Consider the following 21,634-nt stretch of genomic DNA (forward strand, 5'->3'; position numbering starts at 1 on the left):
ATGTGAAAGCTCTACTGCATTTTACTGGGCTCTCTCTACATAATTTGCCAACTTTGTATCTATTGCATTTAGGGGGGAGATCTGTGCATCCTTTTGTAACAGCAGACTATGCTTCTGTTTCTTAATCAGTTCCACAAAGAGAAACTAACTCTAAAATATTACAAAACCAAAGAAAACATGTTCATTTACAAGGCATTAAAAAAATTAACACCCCTACCAGGCATTTGTTTTTCTGGGTGTAGAGTTACTTAAACTGGATAGTCAAAGTATTTCTGGCTTGCTTTATGCTGCATTGCAGGAATTATTATGATCTTTGCATTTCACTTCTTGTGTGTTGTACACACGTGTTTTTACAATTAACTAAACCCCTGTAAAATATACTTGGATTAAGAAATGTTTTCTCTTCATTGGAGTTGGGACAAGGGGTGGCACCTGCAAAGCCAGAAAAGGCGAGTCTTGCCTTATACAGAGAGCTCTGTGCAGTGACACAATGGCTAATATAAAGTGTTGGTTGAGCTGAGCTGAAGGCAAAGGAACAAAGAAAGATCAAGCCACAGTGGCTGCTTTAGACAAAAGGAAAGTGAAAAGTGTCAAAGTCCCTTGTGATGGAGAAATTTAAGGCTGCTGTCTTGCTGGCAGGGGTAGGGGATGCTCTTGGTTATCGAAATTTTACCCGAGAAAACAGTGCTTTAGGTGCAAAGATCCAAGAGGAACTGAAGGAAATTGGAGGGCTTGAGAATCTGGTGCTGTCTGCAGACAAATGGCCAGTGAGTGACAATACCCTCATGCACATGGCTACGGCAGAGGCTGTCATCACAGGTAAGTAACGGCTGACTAAATTGGGAAGGAACAAAGATGTGGCGCTGCTAACTTTCTTAAAATAAACACTAAATGATATTGGACCAGTGAGCCTGGGAGAAACTATTCAGATTCTAAAGATGCTGCTTTAGTAAATGATAACAAATATAAACCCACAAGTTGTCTCACAGATGAAAGTAATATTCTGACAGCTGCAGAAAGTAACCAGGTTTGATTTCTTAGGTGTAAAGTGTCTCCCTGTATTTTGTCAAAGGTTGAAAACTAATAAAAATTAAAGACTAATACAGGCACTTGGTACCCATCAAAGTGAAAAACTACTTAAATAAGTATTTCTGTGCCCTAAACTCAGGGAACAATACTGCCCTCTGGGAATAAACCTGTTTTAAAAAATGAAGTTCTTGTACAGAAAAAAATGCATATAGACCAGTCATTAATACAGTTTCGATGCATTATTTTATACAGTACATCAGGATGTCACTGATCCATCTGAATACCCATTAAAGACTAACCTGATCAGGAAAAATGTGTAGCTTTGATCTACAGAGATTTTAGAATTACTATATTTTCACCTAAAATACATTAAAACAGCCACTGCTATTTATATGCAGCCTTCTCTAAAAATCACACAAGTTTCAACAAATACTTCTGCATTTTATTAAAGTAGTAATATTTTTCTGTAGGAAGCAATGTTTTTTATGTCCAAACTCTGCCCATTGAGCCAAAGTTTTTAAGATTAGCAAGCCATTGCCATCAAAAACCCATCATTAAGCACATTGTAACAGTGTTTAGCGAGAATTTTTTAATTCAAAATGAAGCGAATCTTTATACCTCTCTTAAAATTAGTCTGTTTTCCTTAACATTAAGTAATAATATATATATATATATTAACATGTCTAGATATATGAATGTATTGTCTAAGTTAATGAATTTCACTTGTGCTCATATTTCACTCTTTTATCTGCCTGCTGCTGAACTGTTCTAAATTTAGTGTCCAGAGATCAGTTGAAGAGAATGTTGGATACTTCATATTTGGCTACTGGCTAACCAAAGGTTTGAGGGATAGCTAATACACTAAAGATAAGGGCAAGATGTCAGCCTAACATATTTCTGAATATAGTCAATGATTAAATGCACATTATGTTTCTTGCTTTTTAAGCTCTATAAAAGTATAAATATCTACTAAGCCTAACAAGTCTTGCTTGTAATCATGTTAGTTATGCTTTAGTGTAATATTAAATTTTATTATTGAAATACAACAGAAGCACAGCTATTCCTAAAAAAACAATAACAACAAAAACACCACAAACACGCACTATGACAGATTTATAGATTAAAGGCCAGAAGGGACCAAAGTGATCAACTGATCTGACTTCCTGTATAACACAGGCCACAGAATAATTCCCCAAAATAATTTATTGAGCAGATCTTTTAGAAAAGCATCTTGATTTAAATTTTGGCAGTGATGGAAAATACATCCCAACCCTGGATAAATTGTTTTAATGGTTAATTACTCTCACTGTTAAAAATGTATGCCTTATTTCCAATCTGAATATATCTAGCTTTAACTTCCAGCTATTGCATGATGTTACATCTTTCTCTGCTAGATTGAAGAGCCACTATCAAATATTTGTTCCCCATCTTGGTATTCATAGACTGTATTTAAGTTACCTCTTAACCTTCTCTTTGTTCAGCTACTTAGATCAAGTTCCTTGAGTCTATCAGTATAAGACATACTTTCTAATCCTTTAATCATTCTCATGGTCTTCTATTAATCCTCTTCAATGTAAACAACATTCTTCTTGAATTGTGGACACCAGAATTGGACACAATATTCCAGCATTCTTTGCACCAGTGCCAAATACAGAGGTAAAATTAACCTCTCTACTCCTACTCAAGATTCCCCTGTTTATGCTTCCAAGATTATATTAGCCTTTTTGGCCACAACATCACTCTGGGAGCTCATGTTCGGCTGATAATCCACAATGACCCCCAAATCTTTTTCAGAGTCATTGCTTCCCCTATAGGTATGATTTACATTTTTTTGTTCCTAGATGGCCAGTTAGAAAGGTCACGGGACAAAATGAGATTCAACTAGCTAGGGACATAAAGGGAAATACAATAACAGAAAATGCAGCAATTGCCGAGATGTTAAATGCCTTTTTCTTTTCCCCTTCAGTTTTCACCAAATAGATTAGCAGTGATTGGATGACTAACACAGAAAACATCAGAGTAAATGGGGTAGGATCTGAGACTACCATAGGGAAAGAACAAATTAAGAATTAGACAAATTAGATATCATCAGATTGGCAGAGCCTGACAAAATACATCCTAGAATACTTACGGAACTGGCTGAAGAGATCTCTGAGCCATTAGTGATTATCTTTGAGAACTTGTGGAGAATGGGAGAGATACCCAAGGACTGGGAATGGGCAAATATAGTACCTATCTATAAAAAGGCGAATAATGACAATACAAGGAATTACTGACTAGTCAGCTTAATTTTGGTACCCAGAAAGATAATGGAGTACAAACAATCAATTTGTAAGCACCTAGAAGATAATAAACTGAGACGTAATAGTCAACGTGGATTTGTCAAGAACAAATCATGCAAACCAACCTAATCAGGGAACTGATCAGCAGGATCCTCTGGGAGACTAATATGAGGGGGAAAGGAGTCCCAGAGAACTGGCTATATTTTAAAGAAACCTTATTGAAGGTGCATGAACAAACCATCGCCACATGCAGAAAGAATAGCAAATACAGTAGGCAACCAGCTTGGCTTAACAAAGAAGTCTTTGGTGACCTTAAACACAAAAAGGAAGCTTACAAGAAATGTAAGCTTGGACAGATGACTAGAAAGGAGTATAAGAATACTGCTCGAGCATGCAGGAGTGAAATCAGGAAGGCCAAATCACAATTGGAGTTGTAGTTAACAAGGGATGTGGAAGGTAATGAAGGGTTTCTACACGTATGTTAGCAACAAAAAGGGCAGGGAAAGTGTGGGCCCCTTACAGAATGGGGGAGGCAACCTAGTACTCAATGTTTTTTTTGCCTCTATCTTCACAGACAAGGTCAGCTCCCAGACTACTGCACTGGGCAGCACAGAATGGGGAGGGTGAGCAGCCCTCAGTGCTGAAAGAACAGGTTCAGGACTATTTAGAGAGGCTGGACATGCACAAGTCTATGGGTCGGATGCAATGCATCCGAGGATGCTGAGGGAGTCGGCTGATGTGATTGCAAAGCCATTGGCCATTATCTTTGATAACTCATGGTGATTGGGGGCGGTCCCAGATTGGAAAAAGGCAAATATAGTGCCCGTCTTCAAAAAAAGGGAAGAAGGAGGAACCCGGGAATTACAGACTTGTCAACTTCACCTCAATCCCCGGAAAAATCATAGAGCAGGTCCTCAAGGATTCTTATTTGAAGCACTTGGAAGAGAGGAAGGTGATCAGGCACAGTCAGCATGGATTAACCAATGGCAAGTCATGTCTGACCAACCTTATTGCCTTCTATGATGAGATGACTGGCTCTGTGGATGCGGGGAAAGCAGTGGATGTGATATACCTTGACTTTAGCAAAGCTTTTGATACGGTCTCCCACAATATTCTTATCAGCAAGTTAAAATATGGGTTGGGTGAATGGACTATAAGATGGATAGAAAGCTGGCTAGATCATCAGGATCAATGGGTAGTGATTAATGGCTCATTGTCTAGTTGGCAGCCAGTAACAAACGGAGTGCCCCAGGGGTCAGTACTGGGGCCGGTTTTGTTCAACATCTTCATTAATAATCTGAAGGATGGAGTGGATTGCACCCTCAGCAAGTTTGCAGATGACACTAAGCTGGGGGGAGTGGTAGATACGCGGGAGGGTAGGGCTAGGAAACAGAGTGACCTAGACAATTGGAGGATTGGACCAAAAAAAGTCCAATGAGATTCAGCAAGAACAAGTTCCGAGTCCTGCACTTAGGACAGAAGAACCCCATGCACTGATATAGACTGGGGACCGACTGGCTAAGCAGCAGTTATACAGAAAAGGATCTGGGGGTTACAGTGGACAAGAAGATGGATATGAGTCAGCAGTGTGCCCTTATTGCCAAGAAGGCTAATGGCATATTGGGCTGCATTAGTACGAGCATTGCCAGCAGATCGAGGGAAGTGAAAGGGGTTCCAGGGAGGATGGAGCTAAGCTATTCTCAGTGGTAGTGGATGAAGAACTAGGAGCAATGATCTCAAGTTGCAGTGGAGGAAGTCTAGGTTGGATATTAGGAAAACTTTTTCACTAGGAGGGTGGTGAAGCACTGGAACATGTTACCTAGGGAAATGGTGGAATCTCCATCTTTAGAAATTTTTAAACTGCAGCTTGACAAAGCCCGGGCTGGGATGATTTAGTTACGGTTGGTCCTGCTTTGAGCAGAGGTTTGGACTAGATGACCTTTTAAGGTCCCTTCGAACCCAAATCTTCTTTGATTCTATAATTCTATGAATATCCTTTCACAGTGAAACAAGCTTTGTGGATGGGGAAAAGTAATAAATGTGATATATCTCAACTTCAGTATGGCTTTTGGTACTGTCTCACGTGACCTTCTCATAAGCAAACTAGAGAAACACAGTCTAGATGAACCTACTATAAGGTGGGTGCACAACAGGTTGTAAAACCCTACTCAGAGAGTAGTTATCAGTGGTTCTCAATCAAGCTGGAAGGGCAGTGGGGTTGCACAGGGATCTGTCCTGGGTTTGGTTCTATTCAATATCTTTGTAAATGATCTGGATAATGGCATAGAGAGTACACTTTTAAAGTCTTCAGATACCAAGCTGGGAGGGGTTATAAGCACTTTGGAGGATGGGATTCGAATTCAAAATGATCTTGACAAATTGGAGGAATGGTCTGAAATAAACAAGATGAAATTCAATGAGGACAAATGCAAAGTACTATGCTTAAGAAGGAGTAATTAATTGCACAAATACAAAATGGGAAATGACTGCCTAGGAAAAAATATCTCAGAAAAGGCTCTGGGGGTTATACACTAACTATGAGTCAACAATGTAATACTGTTGCAAAAAAAGCTAACATCATTCTGGGATTTATTAGCAGGAGTGTTGGAAGCAAAACATGAGAAATACTTCTTCCACTCTACTCGGCATGGATAAGGCCTTAACTGTAGTACTGTGCCCAGTTCTAGGCAACACTCTTCAGGAAAGATGTGGATAAATTGGAGAAAGTCGAGAGTAGAGCAGCAAAAATGATTAAAGGTCTAGAAATTATGACAATGAGGAAAGATTGGAAAAATTGGGTTTGTTTAGTATGGAGAAGAAAAGATTTAGGGGCAACATGACAACAGTCATCAAATACATAATAGGTTGTTATAAAGAGGAGGGTGATTAATTGTTTTCCTTGTCTACTGAGGACAGGAAAAGAGGTAATGAGCTCAAATTGCAGCCCAAGAGATTTAGTTTAGACATTAGTAAAACTTCCTAATTAACAGGTTAGTTAAACACTGGAACAAATTTTCTAGGGAGATTTTGGAATCTCCATCATTGGAGGTTTCTAAGAACAGGTTAGACAAATAGCTGCCAGGGATGGTTTAGATAATACTTAGTCCTGTCTCAGTGCAAGAGACAACTAGCTGAGGTTCCTTCCAGTCCTACATTTCTATGATTCTATATATACATTTACATTTTGGCTTATTAAAATACATACTGTTTGCCTATACCCAGCTTACCAAGCAACCCAGATTGCTCTGTATCAGTGTGCTGTCCTCTTCCTTATTTACCCCTCCCCAATTTTTGTGTCATCTGCAAACCTTACCTGTTTTCTTAAAGGTCATTGATAAAAATGTTAAATAGCGTAGGGCCAGGAACCAATCCCAGTGGGATCCTACTAGAAACGTATCTGTTCAATAACAATTCCCCACTTACAGTTACATTTTGAGACCAGTTAGCCAGCTTTCAATCCATTTAAGTATGTGCCATGTTAATTTTGTATCATTCTAGTTTTTTAATCAAAATGTCATGTGGTACCAAGTCAAATGCCTTACAGAAGTCTAAGAATATTACATTAACACTTTTATCTTAATCAACCAAAACTGTAATCTCATCACAAAACATATTGAGTTAGTTTGACAGGATCTATTTTCCACAAACTCATGTTGCTTGGCATTAATTACATTACCCTCCTTTAATTTATGTATTAATTGAGGCCCATATCAGCCATTCCACTCACTTGGCCAGGATTAGTGTTAGACTGTGTTTATCCTGCACTTTGAATGCTGTACACTGGAGAAACTATAACAAAATGTATGTCTGGACTACTGAGACAGTTTTAGATTGGCAAGGGGAATTTTAGTGAAGATTCCTCAGCCCATAGCCACATTCATGGTAAGAAACAAGCATGACAAATGAACTTTTATCATATTACTTGAAGAAAAACAGAACTACAGCAGTCTGTTATACCATGGTGGGCTGAAAGCAAATAAAGATAATAGACTTGATTCTCATCTCACAGCAGTGTCAAACCATTGAAGTCAATGGAGTAAATCTAAAGTAAGTGGAATCAGGTCTTCTGGGCCTATTCAGCTACCACTTGTACCTGTGACTTAGTTCTGTCATATGAAGCTGCTGCTAAACGGACCATTTTCTCTCATTCAAAGCTTAAGGAGCAGCATTGTCAATAACTGAAGGCTCCTGTCGTCCTCATCCAAGATGGTGGCCTTGCTGCAGACTGAGGAGCATAAGGATTTGTGTACACAGAAAGGGAAAAAGAGGAGGATTCTTAGGACTTTATCAGAGACTTGGAAGATCCCCTGATCCCAAAAATGTGGGGAAAAATCCCATTAGCTGTATCAGTTAATAACAACACACATAGTTATCCTTTGTAGCAGCTGCAAGCATATTTCATTATTTCCTCTTCTTTCACCTCACCTTTTGTGTGTGTGTTTTGTTATTAAATGTTTATATTATAGTAACATCCAGAGACTCAAACTGGGAGTGCACCACTGCACCCCATTTCTCTAGACACTGTACAAACAGAGAAGCTGATGGAGTCTGTGCTGGGAAGACCTTACAACTGAAGGACCTGATGCTGCAAACTGCTCAGTACTGGTGGCCTCTTGTACCCACACTGCCATACTGACGTTAGTGGGCTCCCTGTGTGTGGAAGGGACTGCCAGTGTAAGTCATTTGGCAGGATAGGGCCTACGATGTGTAGCGTTGCTTCTAAAAGCTGAAACATTTACATCAAGTGGACTTAATGTAGCACAAAACAAGCACTGAGGTTGAATGTATTGTGCATTAAAATGGCAGTATTCACTCATGCATCTATGTTTCAGATATAGAGCAAGTGAGGGGGGGAACATGGAATCATGAAGAATGATAACTATCATCAGTTATGGTTCTATATTATTCTTATACTACTTCATGTCTTCTCCAGCAAAGCAACATGTAAGTGTGATTTTTTTCCCTGGAGAGATTATACAAGGAAGTCAAGGTTTTAATAAAGACAGAGAAGTGAAAGACAAGTGCCTTTTCTCCTCTAATTTATTCATCACAACAGTAATCAGCACTTTACTTTTCAGTTGTTCCATAAAAAGCACATTGTCAGTGTTTAAAATCTTGATTTTTCTTCTGGTAACATCCCTCTAGGGGAAAAAAATGATTATTTTTCACTCTTCACTTTGTTAAGGCAAAGCACAAAGTTTCAATATTCAAGTGCAATTGGAGTCCTATTAATTACTTCTGTAAAAGGCATAGATGGTAAAACCATTTGTTACAGCAATTCAAAACTACATCTCCTAGAGCAATCAGCCTCTCCATTTGCATGACCACAGAAGCAATATTGCCAATCATAGCACATGATAAAAGATATACAGTAGCAATGGCAGCTGATACTGATACTGACTCAACTAAAGTCTAGGATCACTGGAATTTGGCCAAACTTCCAAGCAGAAAGTCTCCTTCAATATCAAAGGATGAAGAAATCCCAAGAGCATTTTCAGTACATGCTGTATTGCATGAAAGGAGGATCAAGATACCTATGGATATTACCAAGAGTGGGAGATACCATACAGATATCACTGAAACCAATAAAAGCCTTTTCCTTCCTGACGTGAACAAGCATTTAAATTATCAGGCTTCAGTTCGGAGGAAAAACAAGAGTCTATCTCTAGTGGGCTCAACTGCTGAGATACCAACTTGAAAACTTCCCCTGTGAGTCTCCAGAAGTAGGAATTATGATGGTACTACTACTGAGGTGGTCCCAGGATGTTCTGGGCCAGAATGAAGAGAATTGAATTGAAGACAACTTTTATAGTAAATATTTGCCAGTCTCTGGGATTTCATCTCCAAGCAGTTTGTGTTACAGTGACATTTTTTAAAAGGATACAAATCCACCTTCTGATGGCAAAAGTCCTTTCCATTAGCTCCAGGTAGCTTATGTGCAATTCATAATCTTCAAGGAAGCATGTGCCTACCCAACTGATACATTTCTGCCTCTTGTTTCCCACCTAGATAAATTGGCATCTGATGTAAATCTGAAATGAGGTGTGGCTTGAAAATGTCCTTGCTCCCCAGGGATTGCATGTGGTGTGAGGGGTATGTTTTATAGTATAAGATACAGCACAGGTGCAAGAAGGGAAACGTCTGTTTTTAACCTTGTTTTATTGCGTATATTGTCATTTAAAAGGACATCTCTGGATTATGAGGCTCCATGCCTTGCCTTAAATTGATTTTCTTCCATTCTTCTGAAGAATTGGCCAGTGACTGAAATAGAGGGGTTATTAGATGACCTTTCCCCACAGGATGCCTCAGGCATGTGATTTTCACAGTTTGTTCCTGTCATAGGATGGCCCTGAGTGGAACACTCTCCTGCAGCCCAACAGGCACTCCTGCTCAATTTCTTCTTTCAGAGTCCCCAGTAACTCAATGTAAGGCTGTCTTGCTTGAATAACAGCGCTCCTTGGAGCCAGTTTATTACCGAAACAGAGTTCAAAACATCCCCAACAAAAGTTCCAAACATAATCCGTTTCCCACACCCAGTGCATATTGTCCTTAAAACCCTGTTCTTCCCAGTGGGCAGCCCTAACAGCTTCTCTGCTGAGAGTCCTTCCATACAACACTCCAGTATTTTCACTCACACCTAGGCTCCCAATCGGTCATTTTCTGTCCCTCTGCCAGAACAGCCACCTCAGCCCTTCCAGCTGGAGTGCAACTGACCACTCTTCCCAGCAGGAATCCTCACAGAAGGAGTGCTTCTTCACCAGGGGAGCACTCCTCACTCCCCCAGCTCTTTCACTGTTCCCCTGGATCCAGCTCTTCCGTGTGGGTAAGCGCCTCAGCTGCTCCCCTGGCTTCAGCCCTCTCCGTCTCTCAGCTTCAGCTCTCCAGCTTAGAGGCAGCAGTTACCTCCCTCTGCTGCTCTCTGGTCTCCTGCCCTAACTGTCTGTCTTGTGGACGTCAGCCAGCAAACTCCTCTTGTTGCTCTCCAGCCTTTCCCCAGAACCATCTACAGATTCCTTAAGGGAGCTCCTCCAGCCCCCCTGGTCTCTGGCAGCTCTCACCTGCCCTTGTCCTCTCTACCAGCCGCAGCTGCTCTCCACAGCCTGATAGCTCTGACTCACCAGGTCTCACTTCCCCCTAGGGCCCAGGTGCATTCTTTTAAGACCAATTAAAATGAGCTGATGAAGTGCTGGGTGCACTGGCCATGCTTCCTCTTAAAGGGCCAATGTCATCCTGTGACAATTCCTTAGCATTCTGGGGGGGGCGGGGAGGGAAGGAGAGGGACAAATCCTGAAACCCTGATTCAGTTCTTTACATGGTAAATAAATTCTTGTAGAAGTAAATGGAAGGTTTGCCTGAGTAAGAACTGTGGTGTTGTTGTAGCCATGTTAGTCCCAGGATATTAGAGACAAGGCGAGTGAGGTAATATCTTTTATTGGACCATCTTCTGTTGCTGAGAGCGACAAGCTTTCATGCTTACACAGAGCTCTTCTTCAAGTCTGGGAAACTAGCTCAGAGTATCACTGCTAAATACAAGGAGTTAGTTTCCCAGACCTGAAGAAGAGCTCTGTGTAAGCTTGTCTCTCTGACCAACAGAAGTTGGTCCAATAAACGATATTACTTCACCCACCTTGTCTCTCTAAGAACGGCAAGATGGATTCTGTGACCCCAATTCATGTTAAATAGTAACTTAGTAACTTACTCCAAGAAGTGGGCCTACTGAAGAAGCAGTGTATCATTCAACATAATGAAGGTCTCTCAGTAAAGACCTCAGGTTTCAGCCCAGTAGAAATAACCAACGAGCAAATGCAGTTAATGACCATGTTTCAGAAAATCATTTGCTGAGACAATTACAAAGATTATAGAGATTATAGAGATTTACTATTATTATTAATCCCCTCCCTCATCATTTACATCATGGTAACACCCAACGAGAATCAAGAGTTCATTGTGCTGGTCACTGAAGAAATATCGGAAGACACAGACCACCATACTGTTGAGCCTGTAAATCTAAGTAAATGATCAATAATTATATGAAATATAGAAGTAATAAAATATAGTTCAAAAACACTAATTTGCTTCTGTGCTTAATTAAACATGTCAGTAAGATTAAAAACTAATCAGTGGTAATTTTTTAAACAGGGTAATTTAGTCTGGAACTGGAATAGTGTCCACAAGTAAACTCAGAGGCTCTGATTTAGCAAGGTATTAAAGCACGTGCATAACTTTAAGCACTTGAGTAGCCACAACAAAGTTAAAGAGACTACTCATGTCCTTAAAGTGAGGGACATGTTTAAGTAGCTTGCTTAATGGGGGCCTAAATGGGTCCTGAAGCAACAGTTACTGAAGGGAACTAAAATAATAAATAAAAAAATAAAAAAATGTCCTCTCTAGTGTTTTCTGCTTCAGCTTGTTTATATTTTTTATAAATGGTTTGTATAAATGTGTTTGTATCATTTATATAAATAAATCTTCACATAAATTAGAAATGAAAAATAGTAATATTTGAAAAATGCATGATTAGGGTTTTTTCTTTTTCAATATTCCCCTCTTTTTTTGCCCACTTATAATGATTCTTTATTCCTTTTTCTGAACAGATTACTGGTGTTTAGAAGACCTGTATCGTGACTTGGTAAAACGCTATGTTGATATTATTGACAAACTTCCAGGGAGACGATCAGACCCCGCTACCATTGAAGGTTGCTCACAGTTAAAACCAGATAACTATCTCCTAGCTTGGCACACACCATTTAATGAAAAGGGTACGGTATTTTCTATCTGTTATATGTTGATTGTTAATAATACATTTATTTTAAAGTTAAATACGTGGAAATAGATTATTTTTCTCCTGCCACAAATAAGAGATTAAAAGATAGCAAGTAATATGCAAGGAATTCCTTTTGTAGGGCACTATGTCCTTTTGTAAATCAACTCTGGCCTGTTTAACATCTATTTAAAGAAACTTTATTCTTGGCCTTACGCTTCTGGGTCTAGATTTTTGTCCTTGAATTTCATGTTTATTTTAAGGAATATTTTTCACCATGTTTCCATTTTTGTTTCTATAGTTTTTGATCCCGTGATGCCATTGAAAAAGACAAATGGTTGAGTTTGCAGTTGAGATAGATAGATAGCTTTTTCAGTGTAACTTTTCACTGTAGGAAAAAGAGAGATCTTATTATATTATCTTCATTCAGGTAGATACAGCACGAAAAGCCCACTTCACTGATAATCTTACTATCCTATAGCATTGTTTTCTTTTGCTCTCTCTCACACACACACCTACACATTTTTGTATATATTTGAGACTCTCTGTGACTACTTAATTTGTGACTCTCCATTTCTTCAAGTTTAAATAAACTATACATTTAGTAATATATATACACTTTGAACTGGAGAGCCACTTTATTATTAAATGAAGTAGTCACAAAGAGTCACTAAAATGTAGTACAGTTTCCAGACATTGCACTGTGTTGATATGACAGTGTATCTATGTATTATGACACTGCATCAACACTACTCAACAGCATCACAAATTGATGCAATATCATGACCAAAAACTGCAATGCAATGCCACCATTGTTTATTTTGCCCTTCTGAAGTTAACCCTCTTTGACATGAATAGCTCCTGCCTCACACTCTCAGTTCCTCAGAACAGCTGCTGAGGAAGATGGAAAGTAATCCTGGCAATTCCAAGCCATGTACTTCTCTTCCTGAGTCCAGCTCCTCTGTGTCAGGTACTCAGCAGTGCCCCTGTGATGGGTGCTATGGGTGCTCTGGATGATTTTGAGCAGAGCTTGAGGAAATTCAATCAGTGGGAGACTGCATGTGTGGCTCTGTGAAAGCTATAGATACTTCTAGAAACAGAGTACCACAGTTACATCATTTAATTAGCTCTTTGGGTTCCTATCTAATCTTAGTTTTCCTCTTCTTCTCCTTCTCATGCTGGAAGTATGGCTCTCAGGATGTTAAGCTAGAATTCTCTGAAATCTAGTCTCATTGACGTTAAGGTCAAAAGGTGCCATCATGATCTTCTAGTCTGACCTCCTGCACAAGGCAATTCTACAGAACCTCACCCACCCACTCCTGTAATAGACCCCTAAATTCTGAGTTACTGAAGTGCTCAAATCATGGCTTAAAGACTTCAAGCTACAGAGAATCCACCATTTACACTACTTTAAACCTGCAAGTGACCCAGGCCCCATGCTGCAGAAGGAGGTGAAAACCCTCTGGGTCTCTGCCAGTCTGACTGGAGTGGGGGGGCAGAGGGAGAAAGTAAAGCACTCAAAAGTTAGGAAATGCCAGAATTCAGGTTGCCCATGCAACCTTTGTGCATATGAATGATGGTGTAGTATTTAATTACATGATTACATGCTATTTTTATCATAGGACCCCCTGCCTCATTCAGTGCACAGGATGAATTATGACCTGATGATAAATCAGGGCTGTGCTGTGACTGAGGCCCTGTCTCATTTGGTACAGAAGTTGGAAGGTGTGCAGTGAATGAGGCAGGGGATTGCAGCAGAAGAGAATGGAGAGTCTGATGGTTAAGGCAATTGAATGCTGCCCTGGGGAAGTCTATCCCTCCCTCTGCAATAGAGTTTCTATATGATGCTGGCTGTAACAGGGCACTAGGTCTTAGGCTTCCTGCATGCATCCTAGTGTATCTGTTACAGATCTTAGGTCCTTTAAAACTGAGAGATGTAGTAGCAGGGCACATAACTGGGGCCTACAGGAAGCCTGATATAAGGTTCTCTGCCTCTTAGGGAACAGCTGCAGACTGAAGAGACCAAAGATCAGGGAAGCCCTAGTATGGGTCTTTACAGGAGCAGAAGGGCTACCTAGGGGAAATGATATGTCTGCTTCTTTCCTAGCCTGCAGAAAGTGGAACAGTCTCTTAGTATGTGTTGTGTATGACTTTGAGCCTTTTACATGTTCTGGTTAAAACCAGAAAAGTATATAGGACTAAACTCAAGCATCTGGCCTTTTTTGTGCTGCCCAGGCTAGTGAATTTGCCCACCAGTTTGTGCTGGAAAAGTCACTTAAACCAGAACTTTCACAATGTTCATTAATTGGGTGTTCCTCAAATTCTGGGTGCCCAATCTGAGATTCCTGGGGGTCTAATTTGCAGAGGTTCTGAGTGCTCATGACTGCTATTGAAGTAATGTGATTGAGCATATACGGTGCTACAAAAGTGCTAAGTACTCTGAAAATTCAGGGCTTATGTGTCTAAAGTTGGGTCCCCAAATTAATGAATGCTTCTCTGGGTTTCAGTTCTCCATCTGGAAAATCTGTGCTGTGGATAAATTCATTAATATTTTTGAAGTACTCCAATACTAAAATCATGGGCATCATAGAAAAACTCATTAGTAAACCTAATAATTCTTTATTCAGTGCAGGATTTGAATCAAGCGTGGTAAATAAGGACTTGGGCCACACAATGATGACAATAAAAAGAAATATTGAATAGCTTCCCATTCAATAAGCACTATCTAGCATGTGCACTGAGTGAGACGGGGTCCTGTAGAAAAAATAGTATGTAATCATGTAATTAAAGATTGTATCATAATGTATACACACAATAGAGCTAAATTAAAGTTGCATGGCTAATCTTAGTTCTGGCATTTCCTAACTTTTGACTTTGCAAACTTAACATTCTTTTAATGTAATATAAAATATTCTGTGAACGACCCTGGGATCCTATTGGATGACATAGAAATGCAATAAAAATGTAAGCTAAATTGAGGTTCTCTTGTAAACAAATTGAAAGATTTGCCTTCCACATAACGTTTTTTGAGTTTGTTTGTTTCTCCTGCCACTATGTTCAATATTGGCATCAGGAAAAAGCAAAGAAGTGTCAGTGTCAAGTGTCAGCCAAGAATGATCAATGATTGCTGAAGTTTTTGAGTCAAGTGAGGGAAAAGGAAGAACAGTTATTTTTGTGCACCTCCAGTAGTACTTACAGGACTTTTATTGATTATTGTAATGAGGTTCCTACATGTGGAAGCAAAAGTCCATGTGTGAGGCTATAAAAACTGCAGTGCAAATTGACTGATAGCTCTCAGTTCCCTAAATGTTATTGGAATTAACAAAATACGTTAGTTTCAGGAGGCATTCTCCACTTTGTGTATAATTATTTCCTTTTTAAAGCCTATAACATTTTTTTAATGTAGGTTCTGGGTTTGGAGCAGCTACAAAAGCCATGTGTTTAGGTATGAAATACTGGAAACCGGAGAGGCTTGAAACTCTTATTGAAGTGAGCATCGAATGTGGACGAATGACTCATAATCACCCTACAGGTAAATTCCATTGAAATAAAATTGTTTGCCTGTGATATGTATGACTGATTTTCAGTTTAGACAAGACTAGCACAGCTCCTGTTAGCTCATCTGGTTGAGCTACAGCTGTATTTATAGCCCCCTAGGGTCCTGGTTTGAGCCTTGCCTCCCATGCAGTATATGTTCAATACACAGCATCTCCAGCCATAGGATGAAAGACCCCCATTAACTATCGGAAACACTACTTGTAATGACTGAAGAATTTGCATGTTATTATCCTGATCAAACTATAACAATTTCACCTTTATCCAGATGACCCTGCGAACATGTAGGTTCATCCTTCAAAAGATAATATTTTTCTGTTAAAGGCTCTTGCCACATCAATTTATATTAGATATAGATGTGAAGAGAAGCAAATTGTATATCAAGATGTTTCCAAATCATGTGTTTCAGAAAAAGTCAAAAACTGTGTCTAAACCAAAACAATTTTGTTCATTTGTATTCTGAAGGTTCATTTTCATGTTTCTGTACTACTTGAACAGTAATAGAGAGACACTTCATGAACTGCAGCATGGAGCAGGTGTAATGGTTTCATTTGAAGATGTAACTTCCTAAAATACTTTGCTTTTTATCCCTGACAATTTCTTGAAGACCAGCATTACTCTATAAGCAAACTTTTTTCCTGTAGCACATTTTGTATCTGATAAATCTAGGGACAAATCACATATGATGGCTTTATAATTCTATTCCTAACTTAATGCAACTAGTTGCATTTTGCACTGTTTTATTTGGATGTTTCATGTTGACCATGTCTTTAACAAACACACAATCCCCAACAGTGAGTGGCTTCTTACTGTACCTTTGCTCTTTGACCATGCTCTCAGGAAAAGGCATTCTGTGGGGCGAAGCAGAACTATGGCATAGTCAGACACCTTTAGGTGCTAAAAAGATTGAATGGCCAAAATGTTGGGAATGTTCCTGTATGTAATAAGCCCCTGATCCAGCAAAGCACTAAAGCCAATGCTTAACTTTAAGCCTGTGAGTAGTGCCATTTACTCAGATGCTTGAAGTTAAGCACATGCTTCAGTGCTTGGATTGGGGCTTTTTGTGTCTGTAATCACCGAGCTGGTTTCTTAGCTTTTATTTTTTGTTTGTTTGTTTTTTGCTGTATTTGAAAAAAGCTAAAAAATTTCACACGTAGATATAAGAAAACAAGCAAATAATGTTCTGACTCAGCCAACATTGTGAGTGTCTCTTAAAAGAAAATATTATCTTGAACATAGTGAATTTCTGATCCACAACCTGCAGATATACACAATAGACTACTTGCATAGCTCCCTGCTAAAGGCAATTAGATCCCAAAACAAAATAGGAAGAAACCTAAAGTAAAGAACATAATATTGCATATAACATCTATGAAGAAATGACCTAATTACTCAGAGTAAAATGAGAATGAAACTGTATTACATCTAAAAATCTAATCAATCTGCAAGCTAAATGATTTTGTAAACAAAGTGATTTAGAGTGTAACTGAATTACTTGGCCTATGTCAGTTGTTCCGTGTGACTTCAGTTAAAAGATTTTAAGTATCATATGAACACATGATATTTATTCTGGATTTCTGCATTACTTTCTGTTATGTTATACCACTGAGAACAGAAGCTCCCTCATATGTGAAATAAGTCATCATCCAGTGAGCACCACACTTCAGCCAAGAGTCTTGACATACCAAGTATCAGCCTGTTAAACAGCAAGACATAGGTCATATGGATTTGTTAAACAATCCTAGAGCTATGACACAGCTAGTAATGATTTTACTGAGGCTATGCCAAAGTTGCCTTTATTATTATTATTGTAGAAATGTAGATCACATGTTGGTAATTATTAATATTGTATGTTAATTCTAGGCTTTTTAGGATCCTTTTGTACAGCCTTATTTGTATCATATGCAATCCAAGGAAAGCCACTTGTGCAGTGGGGAAGGGAAATGATGAAGGTGGTCCCAATGGCTGAAGAATATTGCAAAAAGACCATTCGACACATGGCAGGTAACACTCCTAAACTAAATTTAAAAAACACCAAAAAACAATCACCTATAAAGACACCCATTAAACTTCACTGCTCAGTCACACTGCTTTTGTTAGTTCACATCATCTCCTGTGCTTGCATGTTGTCTTTCCACATTGTCTGCAAATTAGACTGCAAGCTGTCCAGGGCATGGACATTGACCTTATTTTCATATTGCTTGTAAGTTGCCTAGCATGCTGATGGCACTATATAACCAGACAAAACAATAATTATAATTTTAAACTGCACAGATTTATTTTGTAGGGAGTCTTTCAATGTCATTACAAGGTAGGAAGAATGTTTGTCAGCAAGTCATTTGCAAAACATGTATGTTGAGTTTTAAGCTATTTCAGCTGTCTTCCATCAAATGGTACAGTAAAAGAGACCCAAGTGATCAGTACAACTTTTTTCATTAGAAATTCAGTAAACATTCCCCTTTTGGCCAGTGGAAGCTACAAACCCAGTTGGAAATTCATATATTTAGAGAACAGTTAATTCATCCTTTGTCTGTATGTACAAATCTGGCTGTTGCTATTCTGTGCAAACAGTTGGGATATGTTCTGTTGTACTCATTGTTCGAAATAGTTGAGTGAAACAGGACTCCTGAGGTAGAGAATGTTAATTTACCTGCATATATGCATTTTATAGACAACAGCTTTTTAGTGCCTGTTTGCCTAGGATCATTGTATTGTAGTATTATTGTCCTAATGTGAACAAATGGATATAGGAGCTTGTCTACAGGTGGACACTCAAGAAAGTTAATTGTAACTACCTAAATGTGTGAATTTAAGTTATACCACATTAAATTCCTGTGTAGATGCTCTTGGTCAGAATTAAAGTGGCCTTAATTTGATTTAACTTAATTCACTTCCTTTGATGTGTCCCCAGAAATGCTACCTATGAAATGGATTTTCCGTATGTCCTAAAGGGCCACAGGGATATGGGTAAAGTGATTATTAGACTACATATAAATCTTTACTTGGAGCATCCCAGAACTAAGATTTATTTGGGTGATTAAGTTGCAGCTCAGAAATTGTGGACAAGCAAGAAGCTTTTCTGGAATACACTGAATTCTTTTACTGGGGCCTCTTCTGCTCTAAGTTTTGGGGGGGTTTTTTTAGACTAGACTTAAGGGCAGCAGGTGCAGGATTAGTATATATAGGTCTCTCGTTGACTGACTTTACAGAAGGGTCCTGCTACTCCACCAGGGTGAACCCACAGTTGTGTAAAGATATGTGGGACTCCTGAAGAATGTACTGTATAATAATAGCATTGTGGAGTGTGGGGCTATTTTGGAAGGAGAAAAAAAAATCTCCCACTTCAGGGTCAAGTCCATTGACTGCTGAGATGCACTGAAGAGAATTTCTGCTGAACAGAGACCTACATTTTTAGAAAACTATTTCTCAGAAGTTTTTTTTGTTTCAATCACAAAGACAATGAGGCCCATTTAATCACAAAAGGCCCAATTCTGCATCTGTTGCTCTCACTGAGTTTCACTTACTCTCACGTGTAGTCCATTGACTTCAATATGACTTCTCCTGTGGTGCAGGTAAGTACTCAACACCAGTAAAGGGTGAAAAAAATTGGGCCAAAAGACAGGAAGGATGGTTTTCTGGTTCAGGCACAGGACTCTAGTTTGGGGGGGGGTGTTAATTTCTGGCTTTGCCACAGATGTCCCATCTGACTGGAAAATCATTTAACTTCTTTGTTCCTCACTTCCTCTATCTGCAAAATGGGGATAGTAATACTTTTCTACCTTACAGCTGTGTTGTGGGAAAAAACTCATTTGTGTTTTTGAGGTGCCAGGATATTGTGATGTTGAGTGCAATAGAAAAGCAGAGATATACACTTTTTAAAAATTGCTAGGTCTTTTGAGTTTTTAAGTGTTTTGAGATCACATGATGACCAAATAAATTGTGTGATGGTTTATTTAAACCAGGGCTATTTTTATCTTAAAATACTCGCATGTTTTTAGGGCTATGTATATGTTTTCACTCTGCTTTTTTCAAACATGGATTTCTTTTAAGATACTAATCAACTACTGCCTGGGCTTCCTGTAATGCAATGAAAGTACTTTGTGGTGTGTGCTCAGCGTGGTACCATTGGTGGTGTTAAGGATGGCCAAGGTCAGCAAATGCCAGCTGGATTTTCTCTGTGTTGGGCTTTCCCAGGTCCCGCACCTGGGCAAAATCCTACCCTTTGCAGCAACTCTGGGATCTGGTGTTGGTGCAAGGAAACTCCATTGCGGGGGGACTTGGATTTCCCCCTACCCCTAGCAATCTGTGGCAACTGCTGCAGCATCAGGAATGCTATAGTCACCATTATTGTTATATTCTCACCCCCTCCACTGGGAAATGTGGGGTGGGAATGCTATCAGCGTGTGGAAAATACCAGAGTATACAAAACAGCTTTTTGTTTTTTAATATATGAGTATGAAGTGTTTTTACGATATTAATACCTCCTAGGAACACTTGCTTAGCCTTTTTAAAAGAAAAGAAAAGAACCAAATTGCTTCATTTAGAAAAGTGTCTACTGTGTATGCACAGTCACTAATTTTCTGTACAGCTCTGAGTGTTTGTGACGCTCTTCTCAAGGAAACCAGAACTGTAAGCCACTCTGTTACCCCTCTTGCATGAGCAGGAGTGAGTTTTGCTGGAGACTAGACTGTGCATCAGCTCCCTGCTATACCTGTCAGTCTGCTTCACCAGCTAACTCCTCGAGACTCTGCCAGCCTGAACCTCGCTTTGCCGGTAACAACCAGTGAACCCCAGTTCCTGAGTTCCCCAGAGATGTCTCCCTACAGTGTCCAGTACCTCCCACTGGACATTCACAGCAATTACTACGTTCGCTGACTCCAAAGAGACAGTTTACCCACCAGCCTGTTAAGTTTGCTGAGCGCTCACTCTACTTCAACAGAACAGCACTGAGACGGTTTTATAGTAAGACTAAGAATAAGTTTATTAATAAAGAACAGCAATTTAGGTGATATTAAGCAAGAGAAAAGAGAGACAGGTGTGGTTGCAAACAAAACAAAATAAAACATGCTTTCTAGTGACTAAAACTTTAATTTTAGCAAGTTACAATTTTTGCCTAACCAGTTCTCTCACTTATGTCAGGTTACCAGCAATTCCAGCCCCCAGGCCAGAGGTTCCCACTTCCACAGAATCTTAGGATGCTGTCCCCTTTGTTCCCTAAATGATGGATAACTAGAACGTGTGTTTGTGTTCCTCTGATATTTCCCCGAAGTCCTTTGTCTTTACCTCAAGAGCCAGGTAGACTTCCTAGGGGTGCGGGCTCTGTCTGCCAGTGTGCTCACTAGGCTGTTTGCTGTTTGTTAACTGGATGGCTTTGTTTACTTTACATGTAAATGTACTTTCATTGTCCTCTGGCTTACAAAGCTTGACATGTAAATCCACATTCCTTTGTCTAAGGCAGGCTTGTTTCTCAACTCTCTCTCCACAACATATTTTAGGAACATATTTCCAGCACAGGTACATAACGCTTTACACACCCTGCATATATACATCACACAATGATATTCATGACCAGCATGTCACCAGTTTTTATCTGATACCTTCCTTGATACACTTTTATAATACAATAATATTGTATACAATCATTTGATTCAGTTGCTTATTCTGACCCTCTGTTCTCCCCCTGGAGAGCGTGTACCCTGATTTCACTGTGGTTGAAAGGGAAAGTTTTAGAAAACAAAAGTTGGACTTAGTTTGTATTTAATTTGGAGCAGCAGTGCTGTCATACACACCTGCAATAATACTCGTATACTAAAGTGCCAACTTTCCAATGACATATTTTATGGCCTTATCCATCTCACCACTTTCTGAATTCGTAACCCTAGTAAGATTTGCCTCCAATCACTTTTTTTTACACCTTTCTCTTCGTGGTCTCAATCCCAAGAATACATATGAATGTGCTTGACTTTACACATGGGTATTCCCATTGCCTTCAGTAAGACTTAAGTGC

The 21,634-nt window shown here is 39.3% G+C and overlaps 1 protein-coding gene across 1 annotated transcript in view; it reads left to right on the top strand.

Moving 5' to 3' along the window:
* The first annotated feature begins 532 nt into the window (after nt 1-532).
* Nucleotides 533-21,634, top strand: part of LOC137163435 (inactive ADP-ribosyltransferase arh2-like) — a 28,752-nt gene continuing 7,650 nt past the window's right edge. Inside the window, exons 1-4 of the mRNA XM_067563655.1 lie at nt 533-819; nt 11,906-12,070; nt 15,479-15,604; nt 17,491-17,631. Coding sequence (XP_067419756.1) covers nt 606-819; nt 11,906-12,070; nt 15,479-15,604; nt 17,491-17,631 — 646 coding nt within the window. The 5' untranslated portion in view covers nt 533-605. The remainder of the gene's footprint in view (nt 820-11,905; nt 12,071-15,478; nt 15,605-17,490; nt 17,632-21,634) is intronic.

Source organism: Emydura macquarii, unplaced genomic scaffold, assembly GCF_026122565.2.
Source record: "Emydura macquarii macquarii isolate MOO-44397 ecotype Brisbane River unplaced genomic scaffold, CSIRO-AGI_Emac_v2 contig_2531, whole genome shotgun sequence".
Taxonomy (NCBI): domain Eukaryota; kingdom Metazoa; phylum Chordata; order Testudines; family Chelidae; genus Emydura; species Emydura macquarii.